The 24,380-nt window shown below is 45.8% G+C and overlaps 1 protein-coding gene and 1 long non-coding RNA gene across 10 annotated transcripts; one reads left to right on the forward strand and one right to left on the reverse strand.

The window, feature by feature from the left end:
* Positions 1-4,681: 4,681 nt before the first annotated feature.
* On the reverse strand, positions 4,682-4,994 carry LOC111928578 (uncharacterized). Its single transcript, XR_015276395.1, has 2 exons — positions 4,911-4,994; positions 4,682-4,805 (listed from the first exon to the last, which is right to left on the reverse strand). It is a non-coding gene; the product is annotated as an uncharacterized LOC111928578 (long non-coding RNA).
* Positions 4,995-5,972: 978 nt separating this feature from the next.
* TENT5D (terminal nucleotidyltransferase 5D) lies at positions 5,973-22,172 on the forward strand. 9 transcript variants are annotated; one of them, XM_023925936.2, is made up of 5 exons: positions 5,976-6,082; positions 13,546-13,683; positions 14,676-14,797; positions 15,913-16,027; positions 20,895-22,172. In XM_023925936.2, the coding sequence occupies exon 5, from the start codon at positions 20,910-20,912 to the stop codon at positions 22,083-22,085; it is 1,176 nt and encodes a 391-aa protein (XP_023781704.1). In that variant the 5' UTR covers positions 5,976-6,082; positions 13,546-13,683; positions 14,676-14,797; positions 15,913-16,027; positions 20,895-20,909; the 3' UTR covers positions 22,086-22,172. The 9 variants fall into 9 exon arrangements, with proteins under 9 accessions (XP_023781707.1, XP_023781704.1, XP_023781703.1 ...); XM_023925935.2 differs by having other exon boundaries at positions 5,977-6,082; positions 13,415-13,683; XM_086850422.1 differs by lacking the exon at positions 5,976-6,082 and adding an exon at positions 7,531-7,675 and having other exon boundaries at positions 13,415-13,683.
* Positions 22,173-24,380: the final 2,208 nt, after the last annotated feature.

A 24,380-nucleotide genomic window follows, 5' to 3' on the forward strand; every position in this document is an offset into this window, starting at 1 on the left:
GATGATCAAAACAAATCCTTCCTCTCAGTGCAGTATTTATCAGAGCGGTTGATTCTCTGAAGGAACCGCTCTGCATTTGTCATTCTTTGGGATTGCTGCAATATTGCACAGCTCAGTAAACACCGGGCTCCACTACAGCTCTTTTCACACAAAGCCCATGAAACAGTTCCTTGTAGCACACGAATCCCGCTGCAGAGCCTGGCTGATTCTCCCTTAACGACCCCATTTGGGCTGCTCTCAGCCTTTCCCGTTCTGCAAATGTGCAAACTGCTGCTGTTGTTCTGCTGCCCGGTGACTCAGCGCTGCTGCCGTCACTCTGAGCTCAGTCCCAGCTGCAGCTCCGGCCCTCGGGCACGGTCCCTGGGACACCGGTGCCACCAGCAGCCTCTGTCCCCACTGTCACACGGGCTGCTCCAGCCCCTGTCCCCACTGTCACACGGGCTGCTCCAGCCCCTGTCCCCGCTGTCACACGGGCTGCTCCAGCCTCTGTCCCACTGTCACACGGGCTGCTCCAGCCTCTGTCCCCACTGCCACACGGACTGCTCCAGCCTCTGTCCCCACTGCCACACGGACTGCTCCAGCCTCTGTCCCCGCTGCCACACGGGCTGCTCCAGCCTCTGTCCCACTGTCACACGGGCTGCTCCAGCCCCTGTCCCCACTGTCACACGGGCTGCTCCAGCCCCTGTCCCCACTGTCACACGGGCTGCTCCAGCCTCTGTCCCACTGTCACACGGGCTGCTCCAGCCTCTGTCCCCGCTGTCACACGGGCTGCTCCAGCCTCTGTCCCCGCTGGACGGGAAGGGCCAGCCCGGCTCTTTTCCCTGCGAGTCCGGCTCGGTGGCAAGCTGGATGTGAGTCAGCAGTGCCCTGACAGCCAGGGGGGACATCCCTGTCCTGGGGGACACAAGGCGAGGGAGGGGATTGTCCTGCTCTGCTCTGCGCTGGGGTGGCCTCACCTCCAGGCCCGGGGGAAGTTTTGGGCACCACAAATAAGAAAGACAATAAATTATTAGAGAGTATCCAATGGAGGCAAAAGATAGTGGAGGGTCTTGAGGAGTGGCTGAGGTCACTTGGTCTGTACAGCTGGACAAGAGGAGACTGAGGGGAGACTCATCACAGTTAAAACTTCCTCACAAGGAGGAGAGGGGGATAATGGGAATTTAGAGGCAGTTAATGCTGTTCCAGCACCAGTGAGTGTAACAAACCTACAGGAAAGGTGTGCAGCCAGGTGTGACCACACTGGGGACATTGTTGCTTCCAGTGGAAGCTGACGTGCCTGGTCCGGGCAGTGGCACAGTCCTGGCTGTGGGAACAGCCCCAAAGGATGGACACAGTCCTGCTGTGCTCCCTGTGCACCTCTCAACAGCTTGGGATGGCTGGAAAAGCCCTGGAGCAGGAGACCACAGAATCACAGGATCATCAAGGTAGGAAAAGACATCCAAAGTCATCGAGTCCAGCCTGTGACCAAACCCCACCTTTCCATCAGCTCAGAGCACTGAGTGCCACCTCCAGTCATTCCTTGAGCACCTCCAGGGATGGGGCCTCCAAACCTCCCTGGGCAGCCCCATTCCAATACTGGACAAAACACCTATGGAATGCTGCATGGATTTGTGTGTCCTCACCTGGCTCTGAGGGTGAGCAGCAGCAATCTCATGATGTACTCGGAGCACTGATGCAGGAAGGCATTTCAGCAGTTTCTCTGCTCATCTACAGTATTTCATTCTCATCCCTCAGGTGCTCCAGAGTGCCCTACACAACACAATCAAATTATTGGAGCTCTACTAGGAGAGAAGATTGGATTAGCAGCTAAACAAACCAGATCAGGTTATAGATTTCTGTGCAGTTTTATTTTCTTCCTACCACCACAGGGATATGTGTAAACAGGCACATATACAAAGCCACCAGCATTTGCCATCCAGGGACATCTTGTTATACCGGCCACACATTTCTGAAGGGTAAACATTTTTTATTTAGGATCTGATATGGGAGTCAGAGGTGAAGGGCACACACAGAGCTTCTCTTTCCTTCTGACTGGACAGGCAGGAAACAGAATTTTCTGAGCTTCCCAGCTGTCCATTGATGACGAATTCCTGCTTGTTCCCATTTAGCCCAGCTTCAGCTGGTCTGAACATATTCTATTTAAAAGTGCCCTGGGATTAGTTCAGGTTGCTCCAGACTTCAGAGTGCTGACGTTGGTGGAGATAAACAGAAGTAATTTGCTGATTCACCATTACAATTTTCATAAAATATGAGTCAGGGTTTTCTTCTCTCATGTAACACGGAAATTAGGTTACCATGCTTTGCTGAACACTGTGCTGTACTGTGTGTGTTCCCAGTAGCATCTCATGTTCCTGCTGTATATTTTTGGAAGAATAACCAGATTTATGAGGCCACATCTCCTGTTTCCCTTGGCTTCCCAACAAACTGGCACTCACCACTCTGTGCCTTGAATTAGAGGACTCTTCTTCACTCCATCATAGAGTCATGATCCTGAGTGGATTTTCTGTGGCCCCTCACCTGCTGGGCTGTTAAACCTCTGTTTAAATTCGACACTTCCATGAGCTTCTCCAAACCTGGACATCTGCAGCAAGACTTGCTGAGTGCCCATGGCAGAGGGGTTGGAACAAGAACATCTCCAAGGTTCCTCCCAATCCAAACCATTCTGTGCTTCATTTCCCAGGATCCACCTCAAATTCCAGAGTAGGGAGACACCTCTTTCCTCAGATTTCTTCTTCATTTTAGAACAGGGTCTTCCTGGCACCCCTTGCATGTACATTCCCCCTTGGATGTGTATTCCATGTTCCTGCTGTTGCCTGGCCAAACCTTCCCCTCCTCATGACTCTGATGGTGCCTTTCTGGTTTAACACAGAGTAAAATTGAAGTGGTGACTGGAGAAAATGACATCAGCATTTAAATAGATTTCCTGAGGAAATTTTTAATGGTCATTTTTATTGCTTATTTTGTGCTTTTTAAGTTTTTTTCTCCCTGGTCAAAGGTGAAGGAATTATTTCATACAGACCAGTACAGGAAAAGAGCTAATTCTGACTAATCTCAGGAGGTTGATTGTTTTGATTCATTTTCATCCTGAGCATTGATGGCTTTCAGAGAGTCTCTTTGGATGAATCAAAATATTCTCCACTTCTGGGTTTAGGCAATACAAAAACTTAACAAGTCACTTCACTTTTAAGAGTAAAACTCCATAAAAGGGAGCAGGAGCTATAAAACACCTGACCTCAATGGACTTCTTGGACTTTCTTAAATTTGCATAGCAAGGAGCTCTCAGCACTTCCACTGACTACTAAACTGAATATAAGTTCCTTCCAGATCCTGGCTGAGTGCTCAATCCAGTGTGCTTGGGGATGGGAGGAAAGAGTGCTCTGAGAGTCCTGTGTGGAATCTGGCTTCACTCTGGCAGGCTGGAAAGGAAAATTTCTCATGGTTTTGTTCTCTTTGTGTGTGTGTGTATGTGCAGAAGTGAATGTCCAGTTTACCTGGGAAATGCACTTTTACCCACCCCCATGCTGGTTCAGCAGCATCTGCCTAAAGTTAAGACCATGGGGAATGTTTTTTTCTGGGGTGATTTCCTTTGAGACAGAATATGCATCATTCATGACATGAAATTCTGGAGTTTTAGGAGGAAAACATAGCCCTGTGATGGAATTTTCCAAAGGTAAAGATGATTTTCTTCCACCTTGCTGAACTGGAGAGCGCCAAGCTAAATGCACAGGGTATCTCAGATCTAAATACATGTGAGAATTGGGGGAGTGCAGATCAGGCTCTGACCTTTACAGTTCCAATCTTCAGTGTTTTACAATTGCCTTTATTGTTCTCACAATTTGAACTTGTTCTGCACAGCCAAATCCCTGTGAAATTCCATAAAATCTCCAGGTTGGGCTGGACCCCCCCATCATTGTTGTGGAGGATTTAGCCATTGTTATTCCAACAAAACATGACCTTGCATTAGGTTATCCGTGCCATACTATGGACCTTGAGCTCTGCATTCATAAAACCCCACAAAGGGCACAGTTCCAAGCTCTGTGAAAAACTGGCTGTGCTTCTACAATTTTATTCAGCAAGAAATCTGTGCTGTGCGTCACTGGTCAAAAGATGACTAAGCTCTGGTTATAAATGATAGAAACTGTGAGGATTTACAGCTTGATTATCTCTTTTTACTCCTTTGGAGTAATACCTTACTTCTTCACCAAGGAATTAGAGATAAGCAAATCTTTAAACAAGGTGTTTGCTCAAGAGCTTTGCCCGTGAGAAATGTATTTATGGATATATTAAGTGCTTTCTGGAATTAGGGCCAAAACAGGAGGAGGCAGCAAGAGTCCAGGTTTAGGGAGTATTTCTTGTACATCAGCACAGGAGACCTGGCCTAGGGGTGGCCTTTAAAATCCTCATTTCCAAACCAAACAAAAGGAGCTGGGTGAAATCCCAGCTTTACTGAACTCAGGAGCAGGAGTCCCAGCAATCTCAGTGGCCCTGGGATGTCAGCAGAGAGACGTTCTTGTCCTTCACCCAGACTCCTGCCACTTTTCCTCTTGGATGTGATGCTGCCAACCCCATGGTGGCATTCCTGACCTGCCTGCCTGTGGCCAGTTCCAGCAGCCTGGTGACATCCCCATGGCACATTTTGACATCTGCCTCCCTGAAAATGTGCAAAGAGGTAAAGGCACAATTCCAAGAGAATCCAGCTCTCCCTGCCTGACATTCAGTTGGGTTCATCACCTTTTGAACATGAGCTTCTCTCAGAGTACTGAACACTATTCCCCTGCTCAGCTGTGCCATGGTGCTGCAACTTCCTAGTGATAAAAAGTGGGGAAAAATGAAAGATATGTATCTTTTCTAAGTGCAGGAGGACCATTAACTAATTAATTTTCCCAATTAATTACTCAATAGCTACATACAATGGCTGGGCAAGCCATGGGCTTCATCCTGGCACAGACTGAGTGTGCAGCTCCCATCCTGTTCCTCTCTCCAGCAATGCTGCTGGTCCAGGGCTTCTGGGCTCCCTCCAGCTTGGCTATGGTGGCCCAGGACCAGGAAACTGGAAAAGAGATCTTTGGGGCTGAGATTTGGTTTGTGTTTGGAATTTATGTGATTTTCAAGTGTTTCCTCACCTCTTTTCCCTAATTAGTAAACTAGGAATATAAATTAATATAATAATAATAAAGAAAATAAATAATAAACTAGTATAATAATATAAAGTAATTTAAATATGAATACTTTTCAGACATAGAAATATAAACTAACTTTATGACATAAAATGAAGTTGCCTCAGGAGTGAAATTCTTTAATTGTGAAGTACTTTGTAATCACTGCAATTGCTCCATCATAAAACTATTCCCAAGAGGAAAGATGTTTTTAAGGGCCCTAAAGAATAACAGCTGGTTTGAGGTTTTTTATATTCAAAAAGGGTCGTATTTCCTTGCTGTGGATTCCTTTAGGAGAAAAGGTTAAAATCCTGCTTTGGTGTAATACCCAAGAGCCAGCCTAGAAGTACCTGGGTGCTAGAAGGTCAAGTACAGACACAGCTATTTAAGGTGATTTTATATTTCCCTATGATAAAATGCAGTTTAAAATACTTTCATGACATTTTTTTTCTCATTGTTATGAGTCACTGTAGTACTAAATCTGCACTTTTTTCAAAACTAATCATGGCTTACCCATTTGGCAAATTTTCTCAGAACAGTTAAGTAAATTATCTCTCATTTTAGGTCTGTGTCTAAGCAAACACTTAAACATTATATAGCAGCAAAGGTATTCAGTGTCACAGTACAATGGAAATTACCAAAAATGGCACAAATGCCATAACCTCATCACATGCCAGGTTTTATCCCATCCATCCAGTGAAGAAATTGATCAAAGATAATAAATTTTAGAAGCTCACATTGGAAAGCCTGTTTTTTAAATTGGGTGTTTAGAGCCAGAACTGAGTCTGTGACATCATGCCTTGTAAAGGGAGGAGCATATGGAATGTTTACAGTGGGATCATCTCCGAGCAGAGCCATGCTGGAGAAATTCCTGGTTCCAGAGCTGAGGATCACATAGCAGCCAAGCATTTTTCTACAAGCAGCAGGTGAGGCAGAATTTGGGGGATAGAGCAGCGAAACTGCAGGTGCTGGTGCTCATACCACTGATTTCCCCTCAGTCATCTTAATTTTTCTATTTATGCTTCTGAAACGTAGGTTTCCATAGATTTCCTTGGCAATTACATCCTCTGCATGTTTCTTGTCCAGAGAAGCTGTGGCTGCCCCATCCCTGGCAGTGTCCCAGACCGGGTTGGATGGGGCTTGGAGCAACCTGGGATAGTGGGAGGTGTCCCTGCCCATGGCAGAGGGTAGGATGATGTTCTTTAAGGTCCCTTCCAACCCAAACCATTCCAGGGTTTTATGAAATAGTGAACTCAGCCCCACAGACTATTTGTGAAGGAAGGACCTCAAAACCAAACAAGTTTAGTTCAGACTTTTCTTGGGTTCATTGATCTGAGAACTGGATCACCAGGATTAAAATGTTTGCCACCAAGTCAGTGGGACCTTCTTTCCACAGGCTGACAGGACTTCATTTTGCACCAGGGGAGGGCCAGGCTGGATATTAGGAAAAATTTATTCATGGAAAGGGTTCTTAAAAGCATTGGCATGGACTGCCCAAGGCAGTGGTGGAGTCACAGATCCATGGAATATACTGAGTTGGAAGAGACTCATCAAGATCATCAAGTCCAGCTCCTGGTCCTGCACAGACATCCCAACAGTCCAACCCTGTTCCTAGAGCGTTGTCCATGTGCTCCTGGACCTCAGTCCCATCTCTGGAGGGATTTAGCAGCCATGTAGATGTGGCACTTGGGGACACGGGTTAGTGGTGGGTTTGGCAGCTTTGAGGTCTCTCGGTGGCCTTAGTGGGCTTTTCCAACCAAAACAATTCCCTGAATTTATGATTCTTTGATTCCACATCTCCACGGTCCTATGCCCTCCACTAGGAGTGTGTGGCGGCAAAGGTGGACAAGGCAATGGTGGCCATGTCCTCTCAGTGTCACCGTGGGGCAGAGCATGGCCTCGGTGCCGGTGTGTACCCTCCGAGCTGGGGCTGCGGGTGTGCTGGGGTCCCGGGTGTGACAGCGGTGCTGGGGTCCCGGGTGTGACAGCAGTGCTGGGGTCCCGGGTGTGACAGCGGTGCTGGGGTCCCGGGTGTGACAGCGGTGCTGGGGTCCCGGGTGTGACAGCAGTGCTGGGGTCCCGAGTGTGCCGGGGGTACTGGGGGTGCCGGGTGTGCCGGGCGTACCGGGGGTACCAGGTGTGCCGGGGGTACCGGGGATCCAGGTGGTGATGGCAATGCCGGGGGTCCCAGGGGTGCCGGGGGTGTCGGGGGTCCCGAGGGTGCCAGGGATCCCAGGGGTCCCAGCGGTCCCGGGGGTCCCGAGGGTACCAGCGGTGCCGGGGGTACCGGGGTGCCGGCTCGTCGGGCCGGGCGGCGGCGCGGCCTCCTCCCGCCGTTGCCATGGCGGCCGCGCTGCGCTCCGCGGGGGCGGGCGGGGGCGGGCGCGGGGCGGGGCGGCCCCTTCAGCACCAGCGCGGCCGCGGACAGCGGCGGCCCCGGCGCGGCGCGGGCAGCACACGGGGCGGCTGCACGGTGAGCGTCCCGTACAGCCGCACGGAGCGTCCCCTACACCCGCACGGTGAGTGTCCCCACACGGTGAGTGAGTGTCCCCACAGCCGCTCGGTGACCGAATGTCCCCCACAGCCGCTCGGTGCAGCGGTGTCCCCACAGCCGCTCGGTGGCTGGGTGTCCCCACAGCCGCTCTGTGGAGCGGTGTCCCCACAGCCGCTCGGTGGCTGGGTGTCCCCACAGCCGCTCTGTGGAGCGGTGTCCCCACAGCCGCTCGGTGCAGCGGTGTCCCCACAGCCGCTCGGTGCAGCGGTGTCCCCACAGCCGCTCGGTGCAGCGGTGTCCCCACAGCCGCTCGGTGCAGCGGTGTCCCCCGCATGGCGAGCGGGTGTCCCCGGAGCGCCCAGCCCGCAGGGCCGGCGGGTCGCGGGTGCCCGCGGGGTTGGGCCGGGCGGGGCCGTTGCGGGAGCGGTTGGGCTCGGTTAAAAAACTTGGAGAAACCCGGAGCGCTCGGCTCGGCTCGGGCCTTTTCCTTCTCTCTCCGTAAGGCGTTTTCCTTAGAAACTTTAGGGGTGAACTTGTGTAAAGGGCGGTCTGGCGGCGCGGCGGTGCAGGAGGGGGCCGTGTGTGTCTGCCTACACGTGAGCTCCGTCTCACTACGGGCGTTCCTTTGCACGAATCCTAAAAGCTCCCTGGATTTGGGCAAGCCCTGCCTCGCCACATTCATAGTAGCGGTAGTAGGAGCGTGGCATTCTTACTCGCTGTTGGAAGCTCTGTCATCCCACTTAGATGATGACAGCCCTGGTAGCTGAGGCCTTTTCTGTGTACTCTGCAAGGACCGTCCGTGTTTTGGGGGAGGTCACAGCCTGGAGGTGACAGTGACAGTGAAGTGACAGTGACAGCAAGATGCGATTCTGTGCCTTAAACTATTCGGAAGTGCCTGCATGCAAAGCAGAGCTGCTTTCCAGCAACTCGGGGCTGGAATTCTGTGTCTCCCCAGCCAGGAAACACTCATGTGCTCCCTGCCTTCTCCCACCGGCATCTCTGCTACGTCTTTAAGCCGCTGCAAACCTGTCATAGCATTAATTGTTCCCTCGGAAAGAGGAGGGTGGGCTCTGCAGGCTCACACGTTGTGTTCCGTGTGCTGCCTTAAGAGTAACAGCCTGTTCGTGGCTCCCATGAAAAGCAACCAGGTGGGAATGAATAGGGATGTGCCGAATTCTCCGCTAAAGGCCAAGGGATGAATAATAGAAGACAGTGACTCCAGAGCAGGGACTCTCCCATGCTTTGTGCTCCTGACTTCTCCTTAAGCTCTAGAGGCAGATGTGATGTGCCTGTCCCATTCAGAAATATTAGGAACAATCCCTGTGCCCTTTCATCCTCTGTGTGCCGTGCCTGCAGCATCCAGGACTCAGGAATACGGGCTTGATGTGTGGAGGCAGAATAGCTGTCTGCATTATACCTTGTATTCCTTATGTCATATCCCTCTGGCATTCCCACAGCTTAGTTCAAAGGGAGCACCAATAATTCCTTTAATTTGCAGTGCTGCAGACCTTTGACCTCGGGGCAGTGCTGCCTGCACACCCTCCCTGCCCAGTTGTGCATCCCAGGCATAACTTTACAGTAAATTTAGTTTTGTTGCCTCATTAGGCACCAGACACACAGGGCTGTGTAAGGACTGTGTGCTCTGGAATGATTCAGCTGCCACACAGAGACACGTTGACCCTTGTGAGCAAAAGCCTGACCCTAAATTCCTGCCCTGCACATCAGGGCTTGAGCTCCTGCTCAAGCTCAGGAGTAACTGCTGACACAGTAGAGTCCCATAATTTATGAACTGACCGTAAATCAGGGAGACAGAAGTAGACTGAGTTCCTTGAAAGATCACATTGAGACTGAGTTATTTTGGAGAGTCAATTAAGCAGCATTTAGGCTGGCAGTGGAAATTAATTCATTAATTAACAGTGCTTGAAGGAATTAAATTCTACCCATGCTTCAAAACACTCCTATCCAGAGTAGAAATCCAGATTAGAAATCCGGTTTCGTGGTTCTGGGCTCTGATGATCAGACTGCAGGAGGGGTTTGGGCTGTGCCACCCAAGCTTGGCCACAGCAGTAGGGGAAATCCTGGTACCTTTTGCTCTGCTTTGCCTCTCTCGTTTGTGTTGAGAAGCCCTTGGTGGGTCACCCTGAGGTTGTTGACAGAGTTTGTTGAGCTCTCAGTACCTTCATGGTCTCTGCATATGGGGATAGATTTTTTTTTTTTTAATGGATTTAACACATAGTTATGTCATATATAATAAGTCTGTAGTCTATGTCATACATCTCTTATGTGTCTATGTTTAACCCATTGGTTTTAATGGATGAAATTCAATGTAAAGTTAGAGGATTTGGAAATTCCAAGTCAAATTTCACCATCAAAGGATGGGTAACATGGAGTGGAGGATGGTCCATGGAGAGTGGAAGTGAGCTCAGGGTTTATCTTACGGAACTCAGATGCTCAGCCATGAACAGACCAGGCCAATTCTGCTCCCATTTACTCCAGAGCAGCTCCTGCTGAACTGAATCATTATTCAGTCAATTCCTTTATCAGGAACTGTAGTGGTGGGACGGGGAGTAATAATTTCAAACTGAAAGATGGGAGATCTCACTTCAATATATGGAAGGAATTGTTCCCTGTGAGCGTGGGGAGGCCCTGGCACAGGCTGCCCAGAGAAGCTGTGGCTGCCCCTGGATCCCTGGAAGTGTCCAAGGCCAAGTTGGATGGGGCTTGGAGCAACCTGGGACAGTGGAAGGTGTCCCTGCCCATGGCAGGGGTGGCACTGGATGGGATTAAAGGTCCCTTCCAACCCAAACCATTCCGTGATTCTATGAACTTATGCCATTTAGATTCAAACATTAAAAAATATTTTGTGAATTGCAGTCTGGCTTTTTGCCTTTGCCATCATGATTTTCATGCAAAAATAATTACCCAAAGCATCAGCAGAGAACCTAAGATACCCCAGGGAACCAGCAATGTGCCATTGCCTATGGCCATGCTGAGCTAGTGTGGTACAGCAAGGGAGAACCCAGCTGCAAAATTTGAGCATAACATTGATCATGATTCCTTCATGTTGCAGAATTGCTCACAGGTAAACTATCATTTCAGGTTTTTTCTAGAAAAAAGTTATCTTAGAAGCTCTAAAAACTGTTTCTTTCAGTGTATATCACCAAAAGGAGAGTTTTCCTCCATAAAATGCCACAAACGGGTGCAGCAGATGTTGATTTATGTCCACATCAGCTGATTTTCTTCTCCATTACCCTTTCTGCTGGATCTTTGCTTATCCAGCAGGTCCTGTCGCCCTGACATCCGATGTCAGGTTGGATGTTTTTGCACATTTGGTGAAAGCTTGACTCAGTCTTTCTCCCCAACTAGGTGTCGTCAGGTGCGTGATGGTCATTATGAATTATTGATAGTGATGGAAAAGTCACGAATGCACAGCTGTGCTGCAGGGCCTGGGCCTTTTTCTTGGGTTTAATCATCGCTTTATCTCCTCTCTGCCTTTTAGTAATAATGTCAACAGAGATTTCGTGCTGCCTTCACCACAAAAGAGGAGCAGCTCCCTGCTCTGCTGCTGCAGACAGAATCCTTTTTCCTGTTGTAGTTTGACCAGAATTCTGACGATTTTTCAACTGCAAACCCTAGAAAACCTTTCGCTTATCAAAAAACTATTTTCTATGGGAATCTCGGCTGTTACTGATGCAAAATTAAACATAAACTCCTGTGCAGCAAATACTTTGAAGATAATGAATAATTCATTTCTTTTTCCCCATTTTTACGGTGTTACTCATAAAATTGGAAAAATGGCATTAAAATGAAATCCCACTGCTGTGTTTTGTATTCAGAGAGTAACTTTCTAATATATACGTGGAAATTAATTCATAAAAATATGAATTCTATATGAACATTGTAAACACACATAGCAACATAATTAAATGGTGGAACACACAGTAATCTTTGTGTAGCCTGTGAGACACATTTCTGTGGAGGTGCCAGCCCAGCCTGCTCCAGGAGTTTTCCCAATTGAATTTAAACTCCCCCCTTGCTGTAGCAACTGGGAAGAGCCTTTGTTTGGAGGGATCCTAAACTGCTTCACAAATCAACCTGGAGCCTGAGCCTGGAGCTCACAGCTTCTGCCATGAAATGAAAATACTCCTGGAGTGGAACAGAATAATTGTTCAAGAGAAACACCTTTCTAACCTGTGCAGAGCAGAGCAGGGGTGATGCAGAGAGGCCTTCAGGGTGCATTTCTTTCATCTTGCAGGTTCTTCCCAAGGAAAACTCTAAATCCACTCCAGATAAACCATCAAAACCCACCCTCGATACCCCAGTGGCTCAGTACTGATTTATAGGGGAAACCCCCACACTGCACTGACTGAAGGAACTAAATGCAGCTTCCAGCAAGGGGTTTTGGGGTGTGATCAGTCAAAAAAAGAGAAATCCATTCAGGGCATGTGGTTGTGTTGGAGCCCTCTCAAAACAGACAGAAATGTGATCCTGGAGGATCCTCTCATGGTTTAGTGACCATGGGGATATTTGATGGTTGTCCTTTGGTGTAGATGAGGGGAGGATGATTCTGGAGAGTTTCTGAGGAGAGCCTTGACTTTGTAATGCCCTTTTTAGCCTGAAAAAAGCCCAGCTTTAGGGCTGCAGTGGCACATGGCATCGCTCATCCCTCTTCCTCTGGCATTTGAAGAGGAGAGATGATTATGAAGATGGTTAATAGATGGAAAAGAAGAATTGTTTCATTTTTTTTTTACCTTGCCTGCTTTTGCTGCAGTTTAGTCATAATAATGAGAGTTTTTGATAAGTGAGCTTTGGATTGAGTCACTGGGATTTCGAGCGAGTAAATAGATTTTGGGATTAGTCTGAGAAGCTGAGCAGAGCAGTCAGGGGAAGCTGCAGCACAGAGGGGAGTAAGGAATCTCTGGGATCCTTGGCTCTTGTTCCAGCCAGTTCAGGGGGCATCACCTTGAAATGCCCTGGGAGAGCTCATGAGGTGTGTGAGCAACCTCCACGTCCACTAAAGATTTGAGATCCAAACCATCAAGGTGTGAGGGTCGGTGTTCCTCAGGGTGGGACCTGGGAGTGGGGACACCCAAAGGAGTGAGCAGCTGGGAAATTGTGACACAGAGGGAAATCCAGGGCACAGAGCCCCACATCATCTCCCAGGCCCTGCTGGATCTGAGGATAGTGCTGATCTCCTTAGGCATGGAGGCACCAGGGGAAAAGGCTTGGGAATGATTTTGTTGGTGCATGTTGCCACAATTCACATCCCCAGTTCAGGAACAGGGAAATACTCTCTTTAAAACACAGGGTAATTGTTGGCATCGTCATTTTTATTTTTGTTTTTCCTTCAGCTGAAAAAATCCTGGGAACCCTGAGCGTAGAGTAAGGAAATGATGCTTTTTCCTGTGGTGGCTGAGCCAATAAAAGGCAGCTGTTGGGAATAATGTCCCAGTAGGCAAAGCAGCTCATCAATCTCAGCTGCTGCTTCTATGAACATATTATATAATAATGCCTCTTCTACCAAAAAAAAAAAAAAAAAAAGCTATAAAGGTCTCTCCCTCTTCTTCCCCTAAATATCACCAGGGGAAGCCATAAATTCTGCTCCAGTGTTAATCTGTTCTATCACAGTGATATATCCATTAATGGATATCATATATCCATTAAACCTTCCACCCTTGCACAGAAAGAAATAACAATATTTCAGCAGTAAGAAGTTTGTAATTTTTTTTTTTTGTAAAGTGACTGATTTGTCTGCCTTTTCCAGACTCCACATGCTGAGAGACTTTTATCTAAGCAGCCCAGAACTCTTCCCTTTGCCATCAAGGCCTAACTGGCTGCTCACTGCCAGGCTCAGAGCAGAGCTCAGCCCTCGCCAGACTTAACCCTTTATTCCAGCTGCCAACGTGAGCTGTCAGTGCACGGATTTGGGAGCAGGTCAGGAACATGCATTCAGCTAATTAGTGGCCCATCAGGAGCTGGAAAGCAAATGAAAGCTGCAGACAGGCCCTGGCACAACAGACAAGTCCTCACAGGGTGAGCAAAGCAAGTGCTGTGCTTCTGGCAGCACTAAAATGGCATTTTCAGGGATAAAAATCTGTCTGCTGTAGCAGGGAGGAAAAATCCATTATATTCCTAATAAAGAAATAACACAGTTCATAACTTCTTGGGCTGTAATTTCAGCTTTTCCTGCAGATTATGCAGATATTTACTTTTTAATCATACTTTAAATATTATCTTTGCTAAGAACTATATATAATTTGAGCATAAAAACTGAGATTGTGGAACACAACTCAATAAGGAGTAAATTCTTATGAATATCAAACCATACAGGCCCTGCTTGGGATAGTCAGGGAACTTGAGTGGGTGTTGTGAATTTTGCAGGATGGGGTGCTGGAATGGGAGGTCTTGCAAGGAAAGCCTGAGAATACTGATTGTCAGCACATTTTTGAAATGAGAAACAAATACAAGGGAGTGCCTTTATGATAGCAGGTGAATATTTACAAAAATATTTCATTCCATCACAGCCAATCCATGAAGATGGAAATCTCAGCAACAGGATCCTGGGCTTACTCTAAATGAACCAACAAGCTCATGTGCCAGGAAACATGACCTTCCTGTCAGCTGCACACTCTGATAGAAAGAATTTAAAGCCACTACACAATTCATAATATTTCATTCTGCCGAGTTATTATTCATTCTAAATTGTATATGAGTCTACTACCTCCCTGCTAATTTGCATGTCTATTATTAATATTAAATTCCCACTCAAAATCCCGTAGGGAAAATGGCAAGTTTGTTAATATCCTTGCAGAGGATTAAGCACGACCTGAAACCAAGAGTCTTTATAAACCCTTTGGTGCTTTATCCACTACTTTTACCTTACCATTCCCAACTTCAAACTCTGTTGTTATACCTGCAGGACTGCCAGGCTGTAATGTAATCATTTATTATGTCCAGCAGGTGACTGGTGGTTAACATTGATCTCCAAATGAATGTGATTGTTTGTTGGATTTTATTTCCTGCAGCTTTCCCGGGGAGCTTCGTGTTTCTGTCAGCGACAAGATGACAATTCATATTTCTACCAAATGATCCAGTGACTCATCCTATTAACTCTGCTGGAATACACACTTCCAGTTGTCCTGTCACGGTGAGTCCCTGGGATTTTGCATCTTTGCTGGGAATATTATTCAGGATTTAGTCCATAAGTATGTGTTTGGTTGGGCAAATAATCTTTTCCTAAAGCAGAAACTTCCCAGGGATGACCACAGCCCCAAACAGACCAAATATTACATATGACAACTATTATTAAGAAGCTATTGAAGTATTTTAGAGTGATTGAGATACTGCTGGCCTCACGTTTTTTAAAGCCTTCATTGGTTTGGACTGAAAGCCCTGTGAGAGGGAGCCTCATGTGTTGTGGGAACTGATATCAAGTCATGAAAAATTTGCCCTTGAAAATGTTGCCTTGTGAGGGGATCCCCATCTGGCTAAGAATGAGTCTACCATGAGTCATGATGGAAAAATGGGACATCCAAAAATCCCCAAACATCCAGCATGACAAATTATGGGTTATGATTTCATACTGGAGGCCCAAATTAAACTCCTCATTTTGTGCCTCCTGAGAACTCCCAGCTCATTAAGCCAATATCCACTGGAACATTCCAGTAGAAAGAGAATCCCAGGATGGTTTGGGTTGGAAGGAACCTTACATCCCACCTTGTTCCATGGGCAGGGATACATCCTAGTCCAGGCTGCTCCAAGCCCTGTCCAGCCCGGCCTTGGACACTTACAGGGATGAGGCAGCCACAGCTTCCCTGGGCACCCTGTGCCAGAGCCTCCCTACTCTTAAAAGAAAGAATTCCTTCCCAATATCCCATCTAACCCTGCCCTCTTTCCCTTAAAGCCATTATCCATGTTCCTTTTGTTGGGTGGAAAAAGTAAGACACATTTTTGTGGACCAAGTCTCATTCTGTGTTTACTTTTTGTGCCCCTGAAGGTGCCATTCTGTGCCATAGCCCCAGCCCACAGCTTTGCAGTGCATTTTTCCCACCTTGCAGCCTTATCTGCCAGGGAAGAGCTGAGCTATCATTTGTTATCCCAGGGAAACTCGATGGTAACTGGAGTGAAAACTGATGGCAATTCATGCGTTATCTCTTGATAACAGGATAAATAAACACTGCTTTCACCGCCTGCATTAACATTAATGGAAGGAAAAACTCATGGAAAACACTGTTAAACCAGTTTAAATATGTCCCCATTTAGGTTCCCCAGATGCTTTACTGCTCTTCCTTGTCTCGTCTGGGTTTAAATAACAACTGGAAGTCCCTCCACCTTTGACATTCCTGCCTTTGGAACTTATGCCAGCTGCAGTCCTGAAGTAAGTGAGCAAAACACTTCCAAATCTCCAGCTTAATAGAGAAATGGATCTTTGAATTAAAATAAAGCTTTAGCTGGAGATCATGGACATTTGTAGTGATGTATATAATATGTAAGCAGGAAAGCCAGTGCAGAGATGAGTGGCAGAGTTTCTGTGGGTGTTTCTGGAACGATCCTCCAAAACAAGGCCATCACAGCAGTTCCCAGGACATTTTGCTACATCTCTTTTCAACCTCTTCTCCCAGGGAACAAGGGACAGGATGAGAGGAGACAGCCCCAAGCCATGCCAGGGGAGGTGCAGGTTGAACAGCAGGAGGAATTTCTTCATGGGAAGGGTGCTCAGGCCTTGGAAGGGGCTGCCCAGGGAGGTTTGAAGTCCCCATCCTTGGAGGTGTCCAAGGAAGGAGTGGAGGTGGCACTCAGTGCTCTGGGCTGGGGACAAGGTGGGGATTGGACTGGTTGGACTGGATGGTCCTGGGGGGCTTTTCCACTCATTCTGGAATTCTGTGATCTGTGAAAGGTCCCTGCACAAGCAATTTCAAGTGCAAAGTAAAAAGAATTGAGGCATTTAAGTATTCCCAGCCCTTACTGTAAACAGAAAAACATGGGAGCAGATAGAAGCAAAGGGAAGAGGATGGAGCTGCCACAGCTGCAGAAAAACTATTTCATCTGTATCCTGCCTGAAAATGCCAGCACATGGCAAACCCTTTGAAAACACACTGAATCAACATTATGGAATATATAAAAAGAGAATCTAAACAGTTTATCAGTAAAATATGAGCTAAATTTGATGAGACTGTTCTCTAGACTGCAAGTATCTGTTTCTATGAAAGTTGTGGGGAGCATGAAAGCTGTCATTAGCATGGCAGATTTGCTTCATTCAGATGTAAAGCCAGATCTGCTTGGATTTTTTTGATGAAGCTCATGCACGGTGAAGTGCTAAGAGGTGGTTAATGAAACATTCTAGCATCATTGTAAGCCCAAACTCAGAGTTGCTTGCACCAAAAAGAAAATTAGAGCCTCTGTTTTCAATGGGAAAATAAATGATAAAATTTAACAATATTATGTTTAATGATCCAACACTATCCAAACGTTTTTCCACATTGTGACTGCTTTATCAGGTGAAGGTGACCACTCAAGGACAAGTTGGAAGTTGAGTCAGGGAAATATTTTTCTAACCATATAATAAGGATGATATATCACAAAACTTGACTGGGTCTAATCCATCTTATTCTGTGCTTCTCTAGCCAGTGTATGTAAAAGAAAACACCCTAAAAGCTGGTTTTCCTCATCCTTTTTTTTGTGGCAGAGATCTGAAATCAGATGGGATTTGGGGTCTCTTGCAGTTTATGGTAACATTTTAAATCACATAAACAAAAAACAAACTTCAGAAAAGTCACTAGAAGAGAATCTCAGTAAATTAAAATATTTATAAAGTGTGGGAAAAACACCCTCTTTTGAATTTCATTGCCATGGTAGTCATGTTTGCACAGACTTTAGGACAAGAAAACCCTGAATGTGGAGCACATGAGATGGCTTTGGGGTGCTTGTGTGGAAGGAGTTTCACAAAGGGAATTCTTTGGCAGGGTGCAGCAGGGAAGGCTGAGGGGTGGCTGGGGCTTGGGGTGCCAGTGAGGTGAGATGGATCTGCATCCAGGGATCACAGGATGGTTTGGTTGGAAGGGACCTTATAAATCATCTGCTTCCAGTTCCACTGTCCCAGGCTGCTCCAAGCCCTGTCCAGCCTGGCCTTGGATACTTGAAGGGATCCAGGGGCAGCCACAGCTTCTCTGGAATCTGTGCCAGGGCCTCAGCACCCTCACAGGGAGGAATTTCTCTCTAATTCAATCTAAACCTCCCCTCTTTTACTTTAAAACCATTCCCCTGTCTTATTCCCATGTAATATTCCCTGTTCCTCTTACTCTCTTCCTGTGTAAATTGATCATCCTCCCTTGCAAACAGCACCAGTTTCCAAGGAATAAAGTGATTTTCCAGCCCCTTTTCCAATTAACCAGTTCAGTACTCTCTTGTGCTTGACTTCATCCAAGTGCTGTGGGCACATGCAGGGAGTTTCCTTCCCTTCATCCCAGAATCTCTTGTTTTACACAACACATTGACTAATTGCCACCTCAATGTTGCTGCTGATGTGTTGTAACTGAGGTTAACTACATGAATAATAACTCCTGGCAATAACCTGAGCACCTCAGTAAATAAATTTGCCCTTGCTTTGAGAAATCAGGTTCCTAATGACTATAAAAGTGCCTGGAAATTGTTCTTGTTGCCAGACAAGACTGAAGAAAAGAACAAGATAAAATCCTTCTAGAAGAGTGCAGGGTTAAAGTATTGGGTTGCCAACTGGTAGCAAATTAGTAATAATAAAAAATATTACTACTACTAATGTTTATTTAGCGTTACCTGAAAATTAATTATATTTTGGAAAACTGAATTCTTGCTTTTTTTTCCTGGTACATTTTCCTCACTTGTGAGGGTTGAAGGTGTTATTTCAGCACAGAATTCTTTAATATTTATCATAAAACATTAATGGTGAGACTCTGAGCTCCCAAAGCCTCCTCAGATTCTCCAGGAATCACTTCAGAGAAATGACATTTTGAGGGATGCCTCTTCAACACAAAAGAGAGATTTACTGACTTTACCTTCTCCTTTCAGTTTCAAACTTCAATATAATGCAATAACATCTGAAATACCTAAAAACATGTAGCAATAAAGGAAGGATTTTTAAGCTTATGTAGGGATACGTCCATCTTCTGACTTCCCAAGTGTTTGAAGAGGGTCCTTCTGCTAAAATGGGGATTGAATTTCAACATTCCCTTCTCTTCTCCCCTTTTTTTTTTAACATCACAGCATCAGCTTTAGAAAGGTCAAAGTTTTGCATATCAAACAAATGCCATAATAAAAACTACTGCTTAGGCAACAATTCTTACAATTTTAAGTTTCCTAGGGAATCATTTGGGCTGATCCACTATAATTTGACATATAAAAAGCTGGACTTGATGATCTTGGAAGTGTTTTCCAACCTGAATTCCGTGATTCTATGAATGACTCAGGCAGCAAAAACATTTGAACAAAACCATCTCCTTCCAACCTGCCTCCACACAAGGTTTTCCCACTTCCAGAATTAACAGTAGCTCTCTCTGGTTTTTAGGACAGACTTGTACTGAGTTGTCATAAAGGCTCTGAAGAATGCATAGCTATAGTTCTAAAGGAATAAGCATGGCATTCTAATGAATATTTAAAGGTGAAATCATTAGCATGTAAAATTGGCAGTGCTGTGGAGGGCAATTTCTCTCCTTTTCAGATCGAATGAAATGCCTCCTCTAAGTGCTTGCAGGAAAAACGTGGACATTTCTGAATTCACCTGAAAACATCTCTGTTATGGGTGTGGAATTATACGCTATGTACACGATGCCAGGAGCTACGTGGTTGTGCCAGACATATGGGACTGATTCCAAGACCTTCACACTGTCAGTTAAAGTCCCAGCTTCAGTCTTGCTTTAGCCAACTTTTAAAACATTCCTTCAGCTTCAAGCAACTGGTTAGTGCCATTCTTTGTCATGAGGCCAGGAAGGTGCTTGGAATTACATACGCTCCTGATCATCTTAATGGGAGCTGAAATTCCAGCAGAAGTATGTGAAATAGAGCTCTGCCCTATTCCCAAGCCATTTGGCAGCTCCCAAGTTACTTGAAATTACTAAACTATTCCAAAATGTGGAATCTGAAGGCAAGGGAAGGGAAATGTGTGACAATATACACATGGAGTCACCGCTGGTTAAGGAACAACAGTGGGGACTTTTCCGTAGTGTTGTTATTTAGTATGATTTGACTTTATTTTTATTCTTGAGGTTTGGCTGAAAGAATATGTTTAAGCCATCTGGCTGCAGAAACACTCAGGGGTGTTTCAGAAGCAGGTTCTTGGTGCTGGCAGATTCCCAAAGACACTTCTTCCAGACGGCTGGTGCCTCACCGAGCCCATTCAGATCCCACCTGGCCACCACCTGAGTGTCTCATCCCCTTGCTAAATGTGATGCTGTGAAGTCAAGATATCAATTTAAACTGAGAAATTCCCAAATATCCCATATATTCTGTAGGTGCTTCTTTAAAGGCTTTTTTGAGGTTCTTTTCCCACAAGACTGGAATGGGCTTTCTCACCAGATCTGCAAATCACAACTTGCAGCACTGATACATTAATGCTAAACATGGCCTATGGCTTAGAAGGGAAATATTTTCCTTGGAAATATTGTGGAAACAGCTTGGTAATTATCACATATCCAGTCCTTAAACCATAAGTGATATTAAAGGATGCTTGTGTTTAGATGATCCATAGAGTCCAAAGTTCATCCAAGGCATATGGCTGGATAAACAGGGACCAGGTTGCAACACTTCTGGTTTTCACAAAAAAACTTCCTGGTCTTTTAATACTTTTAAGTATTCAAGTCACTGAAGATAAGGGAGATGTCTAGGCAGGACAGAAAGAACAAATTTTCTCATTTTAGCTCTTCACGGTGAAATTTATTTGGAGTTCCATTAGAAACACAAAGTATTTCGTGTTATTAACCTTTGAGTAGTTTTAAATTTGGTCTATATGGTTTGCTGCATTTACTTTGAGTCATGGGTTATACAATAATGTGATGGCTTCTCAGTAGGATTAAAACCTGAGTACATTAAAATTCAATTAAAAGCCTGCAACAAGTGCAATGGTTGACTCAGACGGTTAACTGGGGTTGTGTCTAAAATGAGCAGCTCTGTCACTACACTGAAGAAGGAAGTTGGGTGAAACCAAATGAAATGTCCTCTCTGGTATTCCAGGAAGTTCTAACATTCATCTCTAATTCCTCTTTCTCCCTGTTTAGCCAGCTGATATCACAATGACTGAGGACTTGGACCACAGATTCAGTTATCTCACCTGGGATCAGATTAAAATCCTGGATCAGGTTTTAACTGAGGCTATACCTATTCATGGGAGAGGAAATTTTCCTACCCTGGAGGTAAAGCCGAAGGATATAATCCATATGGTAAAGGAGCAGCTCATTGAGAAGCAGATCCATGTCAGGGACATCCGCCTGAACGGTTCCACTGCCAGTCACATCCTGGTGAAGCACAATGGCACCAGTTACAAGGACCTGGACATCATTTTTGGAGTGGAACTTCCCAGTGAGCTCGAGTTCCAGGTCGTTAAGGAAGCAGTTCTCAATTGCCTATTGGACTTCTTGCCAAAATGTGTTAACAAGCAAAAAATCACGGCTCAGACCATGAAAGATGCGTACGTGCAGAAGATGGTCAAGGTCTCCACCGACCATGACCGCTGGAGCCTCATCTCGCTGTCCAACAACAGCGGCAAGAACGTGGAGCTGAAGTTTGTCAGCTCGCTCCGGCGGCAGTTCGAGTTCAGCGTGGACTCCTTCCAGATCATCCTGGACTCCATCCTGGCCGTCTACAGAGCCTCAGACCAGCCCCTGACGCAGGACTGCCACCCCGCCATCATCGCCGAGAGCATGTACGGGGACTTCAACCAAGCCATGGACCACCTGAAATACAAACTGATCTCCACCCGGAACCCGGAGGAGATCAGGGGAGGCGGCCTCCTGAAGTACAGCAACCTCCTGGTCCGTGACTTTAAGCCGGCGGATGAGGCTGAAATTAAATCTCTGGAACGCTACATGTGCTCCAGGTTCTTCATTGATTTTCCCGACGTTGCCGAGCAGCAGAGGAAAATCGAGTCCTACCTGCGCAACCACTTCATCGGGGAGGAGAAGAGCAAGTACGACTACTTGATGACCCTGCGTGGGGTGGTGAACAAGAGCACAGTCTGCCTCATGGGGCACGAGCGAAGGCAAACCCTCAATATGATCACAATTCTGGCTTTAAAAGTGCTCGGAGAACAAAACATCATCCCCAACGCGGCCAATGTCACATGCTACTATCAGCCTGCTCCCTATATCAGTGACAGAAACTTCAGCAACTACTACATTGCTCATGGACAACCCCCTGTGTTCTACCAGCCGTACCCTTTCCACATACAGATACAGAGCGGGATGGTGTAGGAACGCTCCGACCTCCAAGCACTCGCCACTCCTCTCTTTCCAGTTCTCTCCTTAATAAAGGCCTCATTAAAGCGAGTTTTATCAGCACTTTTGAGTTAAGGACATATTTTTGTGCAAGTTGCCAAAGTTGTTTGGTTGATCAATGTCTAACTCACCATTAAGCAGGTGAAATAAGTGAAGCGTCTGTCATTCGTGAAGTGTTTATACCTTGACATGTGTTTGGGCTGTGTTTTTTTTGCAATGAAAAGAGAAGGATGTAAATTATTCTAATTTTATAAAAATGAAATGCACTAAGTTCTGGGTTCTAAAAAAAAAAAAAAATACTTCTTAAGCAAAATTTAAGTGGTGTCAATGAAAACTGAAGCCAATGAAATACCTCTCTGTAGAAATGCCTGATGTTGGAAGGGACAGTGCTCTGAGTACATCAAAGTCAATCATCCCTTGGTTTTATCCATGAAGTTCCAGCAACATTTATTTGCAGCACCTTTGAAAATACACATTGATGGGTCATCTCTTGGTGGTGTGAGCTCTGCTGGTTGTTCCTCAGATCAGCCAGAGACTTGGGGTCCCTCCCCTCCCCAGAGTACTGGTTTGTACTGGTGAGCAGGAAATGCCCCTACCAAGAGCAGACTCGGCATTTTGTGTATCCAAAATTTCCACTGATCCCAGTGAAAGATTTGGCTGCTCAAGTCAGGCAGCGTCAGAGCCCAGGATCTGCCTCGCAGATAACAAAAGCTGTAAGAGGTACAACTATTCTGATTAAATTTGTCTTGAAAACCAAGGCAAGAGAATGGGAAAGGAGGTGAAAATTGAGCAGAACGGGCTCACTTTCTATTGTTAATTTGTTATTGATCAGAGCTGCTTTAATGCACAACAAACAGAGTCAGGAAAAAATTCCAAAAGCCCAGGACTGTGCTATTTTTAGGTGAATTAAATCCTTGGCAGTGGCATTTGAAAAACTATTTTATACTGGTAAAGTCCTGTCTGTGTTTAGACACCTGCACACATCCACCAGTAGCAAAAGAGGATTTACAATCAGAAAGCAAAACATGAATTACACATTTGTGTGTGTGTGTGTGAGTGTTTACCAAAGATAAGTTTTAAACATGTCACATAAGTGCCTCCCTGTGCCAGTTGCTCCATGAAATGTTGGAAATGGTGCTAGAGAGCTCCTGAATTGTGGAAAGGGAAACATGGAAAGGGAAACGCACCCTGGGGTTGCGGAGCGTTTGTAGCAGCGATGGGTGGAGGGTTTGCTCCAGGATGAGCAAGTTTGGGACAGACGGATCTAAGGTGGTGTCACCAAAACCAAACTTGGGAAAAGGAATATGGAACAAGAAGGACTAGCAGGAAAAGGAGGTTTGGAAGTGGTGTGGGTATAAAATGGGAACAGCCAACTGGAAATGCAAGCTGTAGAGTTTCTTACATCGACTTTGTATGTCACTGTGTTGTCCCTGTTCATTCTCATCTCCTCCTGCTCCAGAGCAGTGGCTGCATTGCATCCATTTACAACAGGTACAAGGCCTTGGGAATTTCTTCTACTTGGGCACAAGAGTTTGATTTATTTTATGGAGAAATGTGGTCCATAAATGTGCTGTTTTAAATCAAACGTTTCTAAATTTTCTAAGAACTATGAAGTCAAATTGCCAGTGAAATGTAGCTTCCCTTTTCCCCATTATATTCCTGTACATTTGAACAAAGAATTATTCAAAGACCATCATCACTAAAATCAATTTTTTTCTGTAAATTACAGTGCAAAAAATTGGTATTTCTCCAACATAAGTGTTTGCTGATGAAGCTGATTCATTTTGTGATGTCTTTCATGAATAGAGTACTGTTACTTTTGCTGATTTTTCAGGTATGCCCAATTTGGTGTCTGAAAGCACACTTTATTCCACTTCCACTGAGATCTTTCCATTGGTTAAACTATATTTAATAAAACCATCAATTCTAATTGCTCTGTGATCAGCTATAGTAACACCATATTTGCATGAAAGCAGTTCTAGGGAATTCCCCCTGTCAGGAGCAAAATGGAGTGAGACACGGTGGATTCCTTTTATTTCTGTTTTAATTGAACTGTCAGGATGATAAAGGGAACTTTTCCATTTAATTTGATGTTTGCCATGTTAAATAGCACTGTGAAATTCTGTAAGAGCCTTACATGGGTCATGTCCCTGCAACTGCTTGGGATCTGCAGGGATGAGGAGCTGAGAGCTGGACTGGGGAATCTGTGGGAATCAGGCATCCAAATGCCTTAAATTTCAGGAGGAATGGGGCTCCTAATCTCTTTAGATT

This window comes from Cyanistes caeruleus, chromosome 14, assembly GCF_971803275.1.
Source record: "Cyanistes caeruleus chromosome 14, bCyaCae1.hap1.1, whole genome shotgun sequence".
Classification (NCBI taxonomy): domain Eukaryota; kingdom Metazoa; phylum Chordata; class Aves; order Passeriformes; family Paridae; genus Cyanistes; species Cyanistes caeruleus.

What these genes read in the sequence shown, in the direction of transcription:
- TENT5D (XM_023925939.2), top strand. Translation starts at nt 20,910, where the DNA reads ATGACTGAGGACTTGGACCACAGATTCAGTTATCTCACCTGGGATCAG.